This window comes from Carcharodon carcharias, chromosome 1 (assembly GCF_017639515.1).
Source record: "Carcharodon carcharias isolate sCarCar2 chromosome 1, sCarCar2.pri, whole genome shotgun sequence".
NCBI classification, from domain to species: domain Eukaryota; kingdom Metazoa; phylum Chordata; class Chondrichthyes; order Lamniformes; family Lamnidae; genus Carcharodon; species Carcharodon carcharias.
The window spans coordinates 30335966-30353739 of NC_054467.1; the positions used below are offsets into that span (position 1 = coordinate 30335966).

The 17774-nt window shown below is 40.6% G+C and overlaps 2 protein-coding genes across 2 annotated transcripts in view; one reads left to right on the forward strand and one right to left on the reverse strand.

Moving 5' to 3' along the window:
- Window positions 1-4898, reverse strand: part of mlsl (malate synthase-like) — a 47729-nt gene extending 42831 nt beyond the window's left edge. The window contains exon 1 of the mRNA XM_041190439.1: window positions 4771-4898. The gene's annotated coding sequence lies outside the window, so the exon portion shown is untranslated. The remainder of the gene's footprint in view (window positions 1-4770) is intronic.
- On the forward strand, window positions 4811-13664 carry rab33ba (RAB33B, member RAS oncogene family a). Its single transcript, XM_041190451.1, has 2 exons — window positions 4811-5056; window positions 11455-13664. The coding sequence occupies exons 1-2, from the start codon at window positions 4811-4813 to the stop codon at window positions 11899-11901; spliced, it is 693 nt and encodes a 230-aa protein (XP_041046385.1). The 3' UTR covers window positions 11902-13664.
- The last annotated feature ends 4110 nt before the right edge of the window (window positions 13665-17774 follow it).

A 17774-nucleotide genomic window follows, 5' to 3' on the forward strand; every position in this document is an offset into this window, starting at 1 on the left:
TCATGCTCTATCAGCAACCCTGAGTCTCTATTATGCACACAGTAGGATTGATGAGGTTGGCAATCCATTGAATTAAGCCTGAGTCTCTGTGGACAATACACGTTTCTTCCCATGTGGTACAGAGTCACAGAGATAAAAATGGTCTCAGTTTTAATTCCTGGAGTTGGCAGAGTGAACTAATTTCAACAAAGATTGCAGTGGGAATATAAATGGCCTGGCCAAAGAAGTACACTAGTGCAGAAACGTGTCTAAGATTCTGCCTATGAGTTCCTAAGATTCAACTCTCTTGTTAAGTGTTCTTTTAATTTTTATTGGTTTATAAAATCTATTACTGTTTCCTTTTATGTTATTTGTCAGTCTTTCTTATTTACTCCTCTTTTATTTATATTTTCTATATTTTCTTATACACCATTTGATTTTCTTTTATATGATTAGATTTCTCATCTGCCTTTTTTTAAAGTATTCTCTGCTCATCCACTGAACTCCAGCTTTCACTGTGAAAATATGTCTGATCTGCAACTTAATCATCTGCTGTTTGAATACTTCCAATTCTACACAGTCTCATTTGCCAATGTTTCTTTAGAGTTGATCAATGCTAATTCCCTTTTATCTTATTGAACAAGTGTCTTTTTCCCAGTGATGTACGTTCATTTTTAACAATTTCCTCCTCTTTTCAATGTTTATAGGCTATATTTATTTGGGCTGCAACACCAGGGGGAGCACATCCTGCACATGTGCAGAGGCCATGTCAGAGCCTGTGACATCAGGGACAGTGACATCCCAGGCAGTTTCCTGCATTAAATACTGTGACTCCAAGTTAACGGATAATTTTTTATTGGATTTTTTAAAATTATTCATTCATGGGGTGTGGGATTCGCTGGCTGGGCCAGCATTTTTTGCCCATCCCTAATTGCCTTTGAGAAGGTGATGGTGAGCTGTCTTCTTGAACTGCTGCGGTCCATGTGGTGTAGGTACACCCACAGTGCTGTTAGGAAGGGTATTCCAGGATTTTGACCCAGTGACAGTGAAGAAACAGCGATATATTTCCAAGTCAGGATGGTGAGTGACTTGATGGGGAACTTCCAGGTGGTGGTGTTCCCATCTATCTGCTGCCCTTGTCCTTCTAGATGGTAGTGGTCATGGGTTTGGAAGGTGCTGTCAAAGGAGTCTTGGTGAATTCCTGCAGTGCATCTTGTAGATGGTACACACTGCTACTACTGTGCATCGGTGGTGGAGGGAGAAAATGTTTGTGGATGTGGTGCCAATCAAGTGGGCTGCTTTGTCCTGGGCGGTGTCAAGCTTCTTGAGCGTTGTGGAAGCTGCACTCATCCAGGAAAGTGGGGAGTAATCCATCACAGTCCTGACTTGCGCCTCATAGATGGTGGACATGCTTTGGGGAGTCAGGAGGTGAGTTATCCATCGCAAGATTCCTAGCCTCTGGACAGCTCTTGTAGCCACAGTATTTATATGGCTAGTCCAGTTCAGTTTCTGGTCAATGGTAATGCCCAGGATGTTGATAGTGGGGAATTCAGTGATGGTAATGCTATTAAACATCAAGGGACGATGGTTAGATTCTCTCATGTTGGAGATGGTCATTGCCTGAAACTTGTGTGGCGTGAATGTTACTTGCCATTTGTCAGCCCAAGCCTGGATATTGTCCAGTCTGGTTTTGGACATGGACTGCTTCAGTATCTGAGGAGTTTCCCAGTGCAGGCATTGCCCTAGTTCAATGCTGTCTTAAGAACTGCTTCTTAAGATTGGCACACTATTGGCAACGTAAGAGTTTCATTAACTTTTAAAAGTGATTCACTGACAGCCCCTCACCACTTCCTGGCAGCAGTTACAGTGATGTTATATTGCACCAAATTAGAGTCATAGAATGGTCATAGCACAGAAGGAGGCCATTCGGCCCATCATGTCTGCGCGAGCTTTACACAAGAGCAATACAACCTGGTACCACTCCCTTGCCTTTTTCCCACAGCCCTGCAAACTTTTCTTTTTCAGATAATGATCCAATTCCTTCACACTCAGCCTCTCACACACTCGTTAGCATTACATGCATGCTATTTGATGTTCAAAAACACATACAATTAAAAGATGTAAAACAGGTTTCTTGGTGGTTCAATGAGCTTATTCCATGAGCTACTGAGCTGTACATTCCTGAGCCATTCATTTCCTGAGGCAAGGAGAGTCAATTAGCCAGTCATCACCACCACCACTGCCAGCCAGATACAAACAGAAAGCAGCCATGAACACTGTCAATAATCAAACACTATAAGCAAGACACCACCATTAGCAGGAATGGGTGCAACTCTGATTCTGTTATGGAAACAGCAGTGGGATTATGAAATGAGCCAGCAAGAGAGGAAGAGGATGGATGGGGCTTCAGCACAGGCAAGAATTAAGCAGCACAGAGGGTCTTAAAGCAGATATATTGGGTAAAGAGCACAGAGGGTATCAGAGAAAATAAGCATGTAAAAAGCACAGAGTGTCCCAGGGCTGGGTGACCAGATTGTCAAAAGTCAAAACCAGGACACATTGAAAAGCCAGAGGAAGGCAGGTCTCCGTGATAAAAACAAAAAACAAAAAACTGCGGAAGCTGGAAATCCAAAACAAAAACAGAATTACCTGGAAAAACTCAGCAGGTCTGGCAGCATCGGCGGAGAAGAAAAGAGTTGACGTTTCGAGTCCTCATGACCCTTCGACAGAACTCTGTTTTTGTTTAGGTCTCCATGATAGTTGGGCGAGTAATGGCAGGAGGCTGGAGAGGGGCATGTGAAGGCAGGAGGTCACGTGATGACATCTCCCAGAATATGTCCAGCCAGCGTTGGCAGCTCCATTCTGTGGATTGTTTAAAAGGCATCATCAGCAATGGAGTCGTAAATGCCAAAAAGGTAGTTAAGGGGGTGGCGGCCAAGCGCTCGGCCGAGGGTTACAGATCTCTTGTATGCAATGTGATGTTATGGGTGTTTACAGGAAGAACGGAATTTCACACAGATTTTCTACCCCAAGGCCCTGTTTTTATTTGACAAAAAGGGAAAAGCTGAAAACCAGGATATTTGAACTATTTTTAGGAAATTGATGGGACACTGGGACATTTAAAGAAAAACCTGGGCTGTCCAGGCAAAACCGGGATGTCTGGTCACCCTATCCAGGGTAGATGAATAAGTTGGGGTGCACCATTAACTCAGAGTGAGCAAGTAGTTAAGGGATTCATAGGAGCTCAGGGGAGCTGGATAAATAAAGATTCCTTGAAAATTCATGGTTAAGCAATTAATTAAGGAACATCCTTCACGATGAGCTAAGAAAAGGTTGGGAGCAGGATGTCTGGGCACAAGAACTGGCAACTGTCTGGGGATGGGAAGGGGAATGTCAGGAACTGCAAGCCTGGTGAGGAGTGGAAGCTGGAGTTCCAGGAGCATAGGAGGTAAGAAGCTAGAAGCCTTAGGTCATAGGCCCGAGGCCTGTTGAGCAGACAAATATAAAGTGTTGGGATCAGGTAGAAGAATGAAGAAGCTGGAAGCCTGCAGGGTAAAGGGTGAGGAGTTTGGAGAAAGAAAAGTTGGGAGCTGCAAGACTCAGCCGAAGACAGAGAGGAAGAAAGTTATGGAGTTGGCTGCAATGGGGAGCAGGGTTGGGAGTTGGAAGCCTAAAAATCAGAGCTGGAAGCTTGGAGTTGGAGAAAGAAAGATGGGGACCCTAAGACCAGGAGAAAACTTCAAAATTCTGACCTAAAAAAAGAACTTGAGGAAGCAAAAAAATGAGCATGGGAGTTGTCCTCAACTAACATCATTAAAACAGATTATCTGGGCATTATCACAATGCTGTTTGTGGGAGCTTGCTGCGCATAAATTGGCTACCGCAATCTTACAGTACAACAGGGACCACACTTCAAAAGTACTTCATTGCTTGTAAAGCGTTTTGGGATATCTTGGAAAGGCATATCCTGTGGAAATACAAATTTTTAAAAAAAACTTGTATTCCTACAGCGCCTTTATGATCAGGGTGTCCTTATGCACTTAACAATGAACATGTGGCAATGTTCTATTTGGAATTGATTCCAACGATCGCCAAAATATATTAGCAAAATGTAAGTTGGTCTCAAATTCCACAATGAAGTTAGTTATTCCTGCTCATTCATTCACGGAGCGAGAATTCGAATACAAATGATCCCCAGCAGAGGGCGAAGGTGATTATTTTCCTCCCAGTTCACCATTAGTACCTAGGCAACCTGCAGACTTCCATGAACTGTATACAAATCCCAAGTGCTCGGATCAGATTTGTGCAACGGTGGCGTAAAATTGAACCAGAATTAAACTGACGGATTAACAACCTTTTTTTAAAAAAAAAATGCACTATTTACGACTATATGTAGAGATAAACAAATCTCAGTACTCAAGACTCCCTCTCTGGTGGAGAACAGGCGTAAAAGAAAAGCGTCCGGCCTGCTCAGGGGGTGCTCTCGCGAGATTTTCTCCATCCTTAAATTATTTTCCTCCTCTTCCTTTCAGTTGGGCGAGGGAGGTGGCTGGCGATTCCCCCGCCCCCCAAAAAACCCCTTTTCTTAAACAGTGGGTTAGACTCGACGGGTTAAGAAGTATCGCAAGTGAAGTGTAGCGAGCAGCAGGAATGTAGCAAAAGAGTTGGAATTGTAGCGAGTAAATTGGAACCTTGAGTCGTCGGGCACGCGACTGTCAGCTCGAGGACTGACACACACAAAACATAGGAAAAGAGCCGCATTGCAAGACTTCCCTCACATCTCTTCCTTACCACTTTGCAATAGTCCAACTGCAATCTTTTCCGCTGAGTTATGTCCTCCGGGGGCAGAGGAGGAGGCATCTTGGCGGTGGAGTCCGCTCCCCTTGCCGGCTCGGTGCTCCTCAACGCGCCGCCGCGCTCTCGGATCTACAAGATCATCGTCATTGGCGACTCGGGAGTGGGCAAGACCTGCCTGACTTACCGCTTCTGCGCTGGCAAATTCCCCGACAAGACCGAGGCCACCATTGGGGTGGACTTCCGAGAGAAAACCGTGGAGATCGATGGAGAAAAAATAAAGGTAACTTCCTCCTCTCGAAAATTCCTCTGTGTTATTCAGGAGGGCATCAACATTCTTCTGTATGTGGTGCCCAAGTTGATGAGTTCCAGATTCATTTCAAAATTACCTTGCATCTAAACAATTTAACGGTTCAGCTTTTTGCATAGTTAGTTAAATCTGTCCTATTTCTCCCCAAGTGTTACAGTAATTATCAGTGAGTTGCAGTAAAAGACAGTAGCTGATGGCCATTAACTTTGTATAAGGGCTGGGTCCATGAAGCTAATTTACAAAATTTATTCTAACTAATCGACATATAACTATATGGAATTCTCATAGTGTGCACCAGCCAGTATTCTGAAGCTTGTACCATGCAAACTTGTTAAAATGTTTTAAACATCATTACTAATAAACTAATTTGTTTTGTTAATTGACCCCTCTTAAAATGGCTAAAAGTGTGCAAATGAGCAGTCTGGTTTAGTTAATTATTAGATTTTTTTTATAACAGCTAAACCATTTACTTCTTCTGTTAGCCTGATAGCTTGTTACAGTGTATAGGCTACATATAAATCTGTGGAGAGTTCATGATGTGAGATGTCTTGTTGATCTTGAGTTAGATAACCTCTATTTGGGTGTAGCATAAAGCCACGATTGGCCAAGGCTAAAGTTCATATTTCAGAATTGGGTTGCTCCAGTGTCTGATGACAAAAGTTACTGTCAATGGAACAAATGGGCTGTAGATCATGCACCATAACTCCTTGCAGATCTTTTTTCTCCAGTTAGGCGGGTAAAGTAAAATGATGAAAATGAAAAGTTTAAGCGTGAATTGAAAAGATTATGGAATAATCTTGGTACGATCACAGAAATGTATTTTCCTGCTTCTCCTTGCAAAAACATTCTGGTCTGGAAAAAACACAAATTGCTGTAAATGCATGGCACGTCAGGGCGGCGCCTGTGGAGAGAGAAAGAGAGTTAGCTTTTCAGATTGATAACTTCTCTTACTCTTGCGATGGCATTATCTGCATGGGTGCCAGGTACCCTTTAGTGCCTTACCCAGATGACCATTCTTCATATACAACAAAGAATATTTGCAGAATGTTCAGTGTTGGGAGTGTCCTTGCTAATCCCAATTCTGAAGTGGAGACCTTGACTCTTTTTTTCACCCTCCTGTACCCACGCTGAGATTAGTTAAATGATTACTTTTAAAGGAATTAGGGTGCCTGAACTGCATAGCCAAATTGCTAATGGAGGAATTCATATAAATTGTATAGTGCCCAGGTCAGACCAGATGCCCTTATTTTAGTTGATGAGACACACAGGAGACATTCAAACACTGATGAGGGTGAAAAGTAGAGCAATGAGAAAGATTCCTGATATCAACGTTACAAATAAAGACTAATGAAACTTGAATTTTCTAGCATTGGAGAGAGGCAAGTGAGAGGTGATCTTAATGAGAAGCATAACAATATAGAAAATGTAAATCTAGGACATTACTTCCAGCTAAATCATGACAAGCTAGGACAAGGAGCCACAGCTTCAAACTAGGAATGAGTAAAATTTGTTTGAAAAGATAGTAAGAATTAGTTATGCTCTTGCAACAATCTGTATAAGCAGTGCAGTAGATTGGAAAGTAGCTAACATGACCAACATTAAAAAGGCTGCATTAGAATAGGCTAGGAAATAACAGATCAGTGAGCCTAACATTCATTGTGGGTGACATATATCAGATGGCATTCTGAAAGGGGGGGATAATAAAACATCTAGATAGGTATGATATAGTCAGAGAGAGTTTGAAAAGATTTATGGGTGGGAAGGACATCTTGCCTGAGCAAATTACTGGAGATCTTCAAGGTAATGATGGGAATTCTATTTGATATGTGTTTAATTTGCAGCAAGGCTTTTAATGCATGCCACTCTCAAATGCTTGGAGCACAAGGAAGGAAAACATGGAATCAGCGACAAGCTTCTGCGAGATTAACATTGACTAAAGCAGGGAACACAAATAGGAAGCAGGCAAGGCAAAGGCATCTGGATAGTTTGACAAGGTGGACTGATGAACAGCAAATAACATTTTATATGTACAACTTGCGAAGCAATGAGGCTAAGGAAGGGAAACAGTGCATTTTTAAATTAAATAGTCATAGAGTTTTACAGCATGGAAAGAGGCCCTTCAGCCAATGTCTGCGCCAGTCATCAAGCCCCTATCTAATCCCATTTCCCATGTCTCTAGGCTTCTTGGTGCAACACGAGTTATTGTGGGTGTCTTGCAGAAACCAAAAGTGTCATTGGTGGCAGCAGTAAGGACCGATAGCCAGATCTTGGATGCATAGCCGTAGGAGTACAGTACAAATCTCTGGAGACAATATGGCAAGGCATTTGTACAGGCAAAGCTGAGATATGGTGTGCAATGTTGGGCACTGTACAATAGGAAGAATATCCAGAGTTTGCAGAGAGTGAAAGACAAGCAAACAGAAGCCTATTTTAAGACTGAGAAGTTGTTGAAGGTCTTAGGAATGTTTACTCTGGAGAACATAAGGTTGAGTGGAGGTATTCCAGATTCCTAGGGGATTGGATAAATTGAATCTCAAATAATATATTGAGATTGAGCCAGAATCCTCCTGCTCTAGAGTTTGTGACAATCTTGGAGAAATAGATACTGACAGATTAGATATAACTACATGACACGGAGTTTTGGATGTGTGGAATAGACTGTCAAGTATGTCAGTGGAGGCAGATGGTGTAGAAAATTGTAAGGAGGCATTGGATAGATACTTGATATATAATTGAGTTTTGGGGATTGATTTGATGAGTGGAATAGTCTTTTTTGATCCTGTACTTTTCTCTTTTTATGTAACCAATGAGAGAAATGCATTTCTACATAGAACAGCAGATGTTCAAACTGTGGAATCATTTTTAATGAAAATTACAGTTGGATGTTGTGAATGGGATGAAAGTCTTGTAGCTTTTTTTCTAGATTGATGAGCTAAAAAGGACTGAATGGCTTTTTGTGTCCATTTTGTGAATGAATTAAATCTGGAACTGCCTGACTTGTCCCATGCAAGGAAGTGCAATTGTCCATTGGGTCAGTGAGTATAGCCAGGACTTTTCCTTTTATAGGTGTAAGACAAGACTTTCAAGGTATTTCACAAACAGGTGCACCAGAAACTGATGTTATGCTGGAAGCGCACAGACTACGAGGTATGAGATGGGTTTAGAGAAGTGTTTTAAAGGAGGATAGAGAGATTAGTGAGGGAATTCCAGAGAGTTGGGCATGGTGTTATGACGTGACAGATGATGTGTGCCAGGCAGGCCAAATCCACGAGGGAAACTTGGTCACACTATCACAACAGTTTTGCAATTTGCATTTTATTACAAGAAGATGTGTGCACTGAATTTAGAAGCAATGAGTGCACCAAGACTTTGAGATTTTAAAAATTAAATTAAATATTTATTAACAAATTAAAAGATTTTAAACACATGTATGACTATAATTACTTACACCTATAACAACTGCTAAAATTCCTAATTAACCTGACTCCCAGTTACACATCCACTTGAAGGCAACAGTCCAAAATAGATTTCAGATTTAAAGCAAAACCATCAATTAACAGTACCCACTTGATAGTGGATTCCCAAATGGCTTCCCCAGCTTCAGTTACTTTACATAGCAGGCTTATGCACAAATGGATGGAGGCTTCTTGAAGGCTGTTTCTCACACTCCTATTAGATCTTACATGGCCCTCACCTCACATAGCCTTTCATTCTCCTTTTATATATATGTTGCTCTCTTTTTAAAATGTAAATTCTGTTGTTCCATAAGTCTTTGGAACAGTACCCTTCCCATAATAAAACTTTCATGTTGCCAATATTGTCAGTAACCTTTGGGGAAAATAAATACTCTCTTTAGCCTTGCTTATCTGACTAGTTGTAAACAGACTAACATCCCTTTTGAAATCTAAACAATCCCATCACTTATCTAAAAATGCAAATTTCCTTACATGCTAAGCCAGCATGTGTTTACTTAGCATTTCAAACACATTTCTACACCTAGCTTCTTTCGATACTCCCAAACTTGCAGTCTACCTGACTCCAAATGTAATTAACTCACACAGACAGGACCAACTATACTCACACCTATAAAGCTACTTTACAATAAACCAGAAAAATATTATGAAAATTATTATATTTTCGTAACAATGGGCATTTCAAAACTGATGTCAAAGGAGGGGCAAAGGGGGGAAGAGATGAACAAAGGCCAGAGTCCGAAGAAGGAGTGTACTTAGTGGATTATAAAGCTGGAGGAGATTGCAGAAAGATGAGTGCAACAATTTTAAATTTAATACATTGGTAAATGGGGAGCCAGTTTCGGTAAGCAAGGAAAAAGTGGGATGGATGCGCAGAACAAGATGTTTGCATGGTTAATCTTGGAAATAGTGAGTTTGGTGTTATCCTTGCCCTTCAGGATGATATTAGAATAGACAGCAAACATTTTTGGCTGAGGAGGGAAATGCACTGCAGTGCTTGATGAGGTCAGGTCATATAAATAACTAGGCTGTTTCAGTACACTTGGATATCATGGTCAGTTGTAGGTGCCATGATTCAGCACTCTTTGTTCTCTGGTTAAAGTAGTCCTATTTGGTAAAGGCTATCCCAGCCCTCTTTAGGTGTAAGTGAAAGGACCCTGCCAATGATGCAGTTTTCCACTCTAGCAATGTAGACTGTGAAAGATTTGTAATAGTGGTGCAGCTAGCCCTAATCCTATCGTTGTGGCCCCTCCCAAGCTGCTTGTTTACACACTGTTTCTACATTTGGGGACCTGTTGTTAAATCTGTGGGTCCACAAATGTAAAAGTACCAAGTAAATTATGTATTGTGGGAGCATGAGGGGGACTAGAGCTGAGTAATAAAACATGAGGGGAGTCAGGTACTTAGAAATTTTGGAACCATTTTTGACAGGCTATAGCAGGATTACCTTTATGAATGCCTGAAATGCCTATTGCATGCAACATAGCCACAGGAATGATTCAGTAATGCCATTTAATAAAGAAAGTAATTATTGATGCAGAAAAATATTTAGGAAAAAATGTCATCACAGTTGAATTCCTTTGACTTGTAGGGGGTAATCGAAAAATCAGAATTGATGACTTTGTTTTATTTTATCAGATCTATTTTGAATCAGGAATATTTCACTGGGAGCAAATGTTGACTAAATATCAAACATCTCATAAAATCATAGAAACTTACAGTACAGAAGGAGATTGTTCACTCATATTCTAACTCTTAGAGCAGTTGTATTTAGTTCCCATTCCCATTTTTTATTTGTGACTCTGTTAAGTTCCTCATCCTCAAGTACCTATCCCAACTCCCTTTTAAAATTAGTTATGGGATCAGCTTCCACCACTTTTTTCAGACGGTGTCATGTCTTATGCATGTCATCCTGAAACCTATATCCATCCCCATCACTATCTACTACTTTGTATCATTAACAAACTTTATAATATTGCTCCCTACACCTGTGCTTAGGTTATTTATAAAAATTGAAAAGATTACTGGGCCTAAAATTGACCCTTAGGCAACACCACTGCAGTCTACCTCCCCGTCTGAAATTCATCCATCCACCACTGCCCTTTGCTGTCATTAAGCCAATTTTGTATCCACACCGTCACTTTCCTCTTAATTCCATTGGCTTCTTCCTTTAAAAACCTCCTGTATGGCATTTATCTTGCCTGATAAATGCACTATGTTATGTGAAAATGAGTGTCTCAGACTAGAATAATCCCAGGTTGGAACATCAAACCTGTGCTAATTTAGTTAATCTCAGCCAGGTTAGTGGTAGAAGTGCTGCGACTCCTTGGAGGATAAGAATCTGGGCTTCCCTGCCAAGACCACGTTGCTGTAAAAGTCTCGGATTGAATTTACATGCACAATATGTATGTAACTATCCCCTACTCACTGCATGTTGCTGGAGAAATCACTTTGCTTTTATCGGTAGGCATTGCTATAGTGTTGACCGTGAGTTCTGTTTGCTGTAATTTGTAAAAATTTCATTTTAAATAGACTCTGTAGACTGTTTTCTATAGTGTGATGTTTAAACAGGCTCCGTTTGCTGAGTAAATGAACTTTGTTCTGTGGAAATCAGATGCGATTTCCACTGACTATCAAGTGACTCCTACTGGAAAGTATGCTTACGTAGACCATGGCTGAGAATGGGAACAAGTTTGGCTGTCACGGTGCAAGCAGTTGAATTGCTTGTTTACATCTGAATAACGATCACTGTGGAATCATGTCTCAATAGAAATTAGTGCCTTCAGGAGAGGTTGGGGCAGGGTTTGGGGGTGGGGAGGTAAGAATAAAATCACATGTCTTTTTGTTAAAGGTTTTCTGGTTGATGAGGAAAAAAACTTCTTTCTTTTGACATTTTAGATTCAACTGTGGGACACAGCTGGCCAGGAACGTTTTCGGAAGAGCATGGTGCAGCACTACTACAGGAACGTCCATGCTGTTGTCTTTGTATATGACATGACCAATCTTGTGAGCTTCCAGAGTCTTCCAGCCTGGATTGAAGAATGCAATCAGCACTCACTTGGTGTGGAAATCCCACGGATCCTTGTGGGGAATAAGTGTGACCTGACAGATGCCGCCAAGGTTAAAACAGACCTGGCTCAAAAATTTGCAGATACTCAAAACATGCCCCTGTTTGAGACCTCGGCTAAGAACCCAAATGACAATGATCACGTGGAGGCTATATTCCTGACTTTGGCTCATAAACTGAAGAATCACAAGCCCATGATGCTTAGCCAGCTCCAGGTTGATGAGCCTAAAGTTAATCTGGAATATGAACCTAAAACTGATGTGGAATGTTACTGTTGAAGATGAACTCTCTTGTTTTCCATATGAATGAAGATCAAAGGCACCAGAATGTTTCTGGTAACCTGGGGACAGCCACAGTGCATTTAAATGACTGAACTTGCAAGATCCAAGAACAGCCTACGAGAGGAAAAACAACTGAAAAAAGGACTGAACAATACAATGGATTACAACATGCCAAATAGCAGCTGAAACCTTTCTTTTACTCAAACTGTGGACGGTACAAGATAGGAAAGGCTGCATTTTCTGATATTGTCAGATATTAATTTTATACAGTAACATAAAGGAGAAGCATTAATCTTGTGTACTTTGCCTCAGTTAAAAGTGTCATTTGAATTTCTTCCTCGCAGTTCTTTTTACAGGTATTCCTTAACTAATTTCTTCCTACTACCATCTCTACTCAGTTGTGTGAGAATTAAATATTTTTGTATGGGAGGCGTCGCCTGATTGCTTAGCTGGTTGAAAGGATAAATAGCTGAGTCTCGCAGAGCAGGAAAATCTCCCATTTGATCACCAGTTTGTGCTGAATCAACTCAAGTTAGCCAAGGCAGTGATAGGGGCACTACAGCTGGTCTCAGTTCTCCCAAATTAAGCAGGGGAAAAAACAGCCAAGGTTCCTGCATTTTCTGGCTGTGCTGTGATGCCTCTAGTATTGAAATAGTTTGTCAACATTCACTTGGCTTGCATATGAAGAGGGATGACTTGATTGAGGTAACTGAAATATAGAAAATTCACAGAAAGGGAAAGATATGAGTTTTTTGGTTTAAAAGAACAATGATAAACTAATAGTTGTTTGGTAGTACAGAATTGAGTATTGCTGAAAAAAGAGATTTGTCAAAGCTTTTCCTGTTCTTGCAGTGTCCTGATGATTGCAAAATCTAAAGCTTCGTTTCTTTTTCCAGCAGTACTCAATGATATACTAATTTAATATTTACATTGTGTCCTGTAGACCTTGACTGTAAAATATGGAAATGTGTTCACATGTAATCTATGTATGAATATTACTAATATTATACTCCCTTGAGCTTCTAATATGAATGCTGAGACCTTCAAGAAATATATCGAATTTGAGTTGCAGGCTTTCCATGGCATCAGACTTGGAACATCAAACAAAAAGCCTTAAACTTTAATCAATTACTTTGCTAAAAATTACAGGTTGGTAAGAAAGTTAGGAAGAAGCATGATGTTTAACATTTGTCTGTGGTCATGGAAGCTGGATGGGCAAAGTAAATAGTATTCTCTTTATGAGGGACGTTTCTGGACAAATGCACCTTTTTTTAACCAAGTCTTCCTTCAAGTTGGAAAAAGGGATACATGATAAAGGGAATACATTAAGTAGCCAGTGTCTCTTGTATCGTGGGAAAGCTTGGAATATTTTCTGCATGCTTTTTGTTCATGCTTTTCAAGTTTTTGCTGGTCCAGCAGAAGATATTTACTGACTGTACTCCGTAACATGCATACAGATTATCCATAATTGTTGCCTACTGAAATGATGCACGGATTACTTGTAACTGACCAATGAAGGAGGATGTGGAAATTATTTGTAATTGTTGATTATTAACTCGTAAGCTACCCACAGATGCTAAGAAATGATCGTACTGGTTGGTTTTGTAACATTTCACTATTGTAGTGAACGAGCTGAAAGCAAGTCACTAATTACAGTGGTAAGGTTAATCCGTTGTGAAGGATAACTTCGGTTCAGTGATACTTTTTATTGAATAAAAGATTTGCACAATTCTAAGTAATAAAAACATTTTGAACTCAAATGCTGCTCTGCCATTTTTCCCATTAGCTCTTTCTATCATTCTTTGCTTTTATTTTAAGGATTTTTTTTTCTAATTAAACCTGCCATGCCTTTTCTATCCCTTTTCCCTAAAAGATATTTTGATATTTTACTAGTTTCTCCCTTCTTTTCCCAGTGTCCGTTTAGAGTTGTGAGCAATGTTTTTTTTAAAACCCTATTTTTATAATTGCATGTAATCTAAGTGCAAAGGCCCAGACATTGAGCAAGTATCAACATGGATTTGTGAAGGATACATCATGTTTGGCTAATTCTAGTTGAAATTTTGATATCACCAACTTAGTGCACAGGGAAATGTTTGGAAGTTGGCTATGTAGAATGTTTTCTGGCAGTCCATCAGCTCACCTTGTCCATGAAGCCTACTTCCTTCCCCCTCATCCATTTCCCATTAAACTCCTGACCACCCAGCTTCACTTGCTGGTCTCCGTGCAAGCTGGTTTTGTAAATCGTTCCCACTTCTCAGGCAATTTTTATCACTTTCTAAACTGTTATCATCAATCTGTTGTCTTTCCTATCGCCCACTTCTAACTTCCCTTTTCATGTCAAGAGACCTTTAATGTGTTGTTACCTTCCAGATCTGAGCTTTTGCAACTCTCTGCTTGAATCCCTCAAATTGGTCTTCTGCCCTCTTCTAACCCCTGCGCCCCACTCCCCCACCAACACCATAACACTGAAATGGTCCTAACAGAAGTCAACATTCTAACTAACTTCTCAACCTCTCTACAGCTTTTACCATGGCTGATCACACCACCATCCCTCACCTCTGTCCTCCATTGCCTAACACTGTGGGATTGTCTCATTTGGTTCCACTTTTCAGCTGTTTGATTGTAGCAAGTACATCTCCAGCAATGGCTTCTCCTTGCATCCCACACAGTCGTCTCTAGCAATGCCCTAGGAGCTGTTCTCCTGCTATTCCTTTTCTGGGTGCTACCACATGACAAAATCAAATAAAGACAAGGGGTCAGCTCCCAACTGCAGACCAATGACCTTCACATCAACTTCTCCTTACACACTGGCTCTTCCAGAGCCTGCATGTTACCAGATTGCTTGTCTGACACCATTCCTGGATAAGCCTTAATTTCCTCCACTTAAACACTGGGAAGACCAAAGCCACTGCCACAAACTCTATTCTTGCCATCAATTCTCTCTGCTCCCCCAGTCACTGTTCGTAACCCCAATGCATTGTTCAACCCCAAGCTGAGCTTCCAAGCGGATACCCTCTTCATCATCAAGACTGCCTACTTCCATGTCTGTAACTCTGACTACCTCCAACCCTACAATGCTCCTTTCAGATCTCCACTCATTTGACTGTGGCTTCTTCTGCATTCCTCCCTCCCTTTACACCACCATCATAGTTGTGCCTTAACAGCCTTGGCTCTTTATTCTGGCTTGTGTTGGCTTGAAGGAATTCCATTCAGCTCAGTAAGTTTGTATTGGTAATATTTTTCCTCACACAAGCCATCTAGTCTAATTCTGTTGTCTTTGCTTCCCATACACTTTTAAGATGTGTTTTTTCAAGCAGCTGCCTTTAATTGCATCCCAAAATAATTTCTGGATGTCAGCCAATTTCATGTTTTCTTTCCTCCCTGTGATGCTCTCTCAGCTGTACTCGGTTCAGATTGTAACGCCACAGACCTCTGACAATCCACACTGGCTTGCATCTGCACCGGAATCTTGAACAAAGTAGTTTCACTTTCCTTACGCAAAACCTCCTGGCAAAATTAGTTTTATTTGTTAACTTGTTTTTCCCTTTGTGGTTCAAGAACAACAACTAGCATCCATTTAATGCTTTCAATGCTGTGAAACACCACAAGGCACTCCATAGGAGTGTTATCAAACAAAATTTACATCAAACCAAATGAGCTATTGGAATAAGCGACCAAACGTTTGGTCAAAGGGATAGGTTTTAAGGAGTATCTCAAAGCAAAGAAAAATAGAGATTTAGGCAGAGCTTGTGGCCTAGGCAGCTGAAGACATGGTCACCAAAAGTGAAATAATTAAATTTGGGGGCAAGAAAGAATTGGAGGAGTGTGGAGATTGAGTTCTTGGAGGGTTATAGGACTGTTAGAGGGGAGAGGAACAAGAATATGGAGAGATTTGAAAACAAGGATGAAAAGTTTGAAATTGGTATTATCAGACTGAGAACCATTGTAAGTGAGCAAGGGTAATGGTTGAGTAGGACTTGGTGTGAGTTAGTATACAGCCCAGCAGAGTTTTGGAATAATTTCAAGTTTATGTAGGTTGGAAGATGAGAGGACAGCCAGGAGAGTATTGGAATAGTCAAGTCTAGAGGTAATAAAGGCATTGAAGGGGGTTTCAGGAGCAGATGAGCTAAGACAGGGACAGAGTAAGGTAATGCTGCAGAGGTTTAAGTAAGCAGTATTGCTGGTGGAACATGTCATAGGAAGATCAGGGTTAAATATAACAACAGAATGTGACAGGAAGGGATAGAGAGGACAAATCTAAGAGTAAATCAGGTAAGGCCAGACATTACAAAAATAATAAAAGGACAAAATTAAAGGCTGTGTCTAAACGCATGTAGTATTCAAAACAAAACAGATTAACATAGCACAAATAGAAATAAATAAGTACAATCTGATAGCCATTACAGAGACATGGCTGCAGGATGACATAGATTGGGACCTGAATGTTGAAGGATATGTGACATTTAGGAAGGACAGGAAGCTAGGAAAAGGTTAATTAATGAAAGCATTAGAGAGGGACCTAAGTTCAGGAAACCAGAATGTAGAAGCAGTTTGGGTTCAGATGAGAAATGATAAATGGAGTGGTGTACAGGCCCCCTAATTGTAACTACATGGTAGAACAGAGTATAAAGGAAGAGATAATGGGAGCTTGTCAGGAAGGTACAGCGATAATCATAGGGGATTTTAATCTACAGATAGGCTGGAAAAATCAGATGGGCAAAGGTAGCCTAGATGAGTTCATAGAATGTATTTGGGATAGTTTCTTGGAACAGCACATCTGGAGCCAACCAGAGAGCAGTCTATATTAAAGCTGGTACTGTGCAAGGAGGTAAGATTAATTTATAACCTCCTAGTGAAGGCACCCCTAGGTAGCAGCGGTTATGATTAAATTTTTCATTCAGTTTGAGAGAGAAAAGAATGGGTCCAGGGCTAGAATTTTAAATAAATAAGAGCAATTGAGAACATGAAAGCAGAGTTAGCTAGAGTGAACTGGCAAATGAGGTTAAGGGTTAGGTCCATAGAGATGCAGTGGCAGACTTTTAAGGGGATATTTCAGAATACACAGAAAAATTACATTCCAATGAGAAAGAAAACTTCCAAGGGGAGGACCCACCATCCGTGGTTAACTAAAAAAGTTAAAGACAGTATCAAACTTAAAAAGCACGTAACTGCGCAAAGATGGGTGGCAGGTCAGAAGATTGGACAGAATATAAAGAACAGCAAAGAATGACAAAAAGATAAACCAGGGAAAAATTAGAGTACAAGAGAAAACTAGCTGGAAATATAAAGACAATAGTAAGAGCTTCTATAGATATTTTAAAAAGAGTTAAAGTGAACACTGGCCCTATAGACAGTGAGTCTGGGGAATTAATAATGGAAAGTAAGGAGATGGCAGATGAACACATATTTTGCATCAGTTTTCACTATAAAGTAACATCCCAAAAATAGCTGTAAATCAGGAAATGTAAGTAAGAGAGGAAGTCGGGTAAATTACAATCACCAGAGAAGTGGTATTGAGCAAATTGTTGGAGATGTGGGCTGACAAATCCCTGGGTCTTAGTGGACTTTATTCTGGACTTGAAAGAAATGGCTAGTGAATAGTTAATGTGTCTTAATTGTGCCAAATTCTTTAGAATGGCTTCGGTTTTCCAAATATTTTGTTGGCGGAATTTGATGCTCACCCAGCACTGGATGTCAAACGAGCAGCGTGACAAATCAAGATAGTGGTGGTGAGGTTTAGTTGGGTGTTGTTGAGATAATTATGGAATCTAATGTGTTTTTGGATGATGTTGCTGAGGAGCAGGATGTAAATGTGAAATTGGAGGGGGCCAAGGTTAGATCCACTTGAGATAACTGTGTAGGAATGGGAA

Bases quoted from the DNA above. Each gene is read 5' to 3' on its own strand.
- rab33ba (XM_041190451.1), top strand. From the start codon at position 4,811: ATGTCCTCCGGGGGCAGAGGAGGAGGCATCTTGGCGGTGGAGTCCGCT. The intron at 5,057-11,454 runs GTAACTTCCTCC...TTGACATTTTAG, and splicing joins TCGATGGAGAAAAAATAAAG to ATTCAACTGTGGGACACAGC.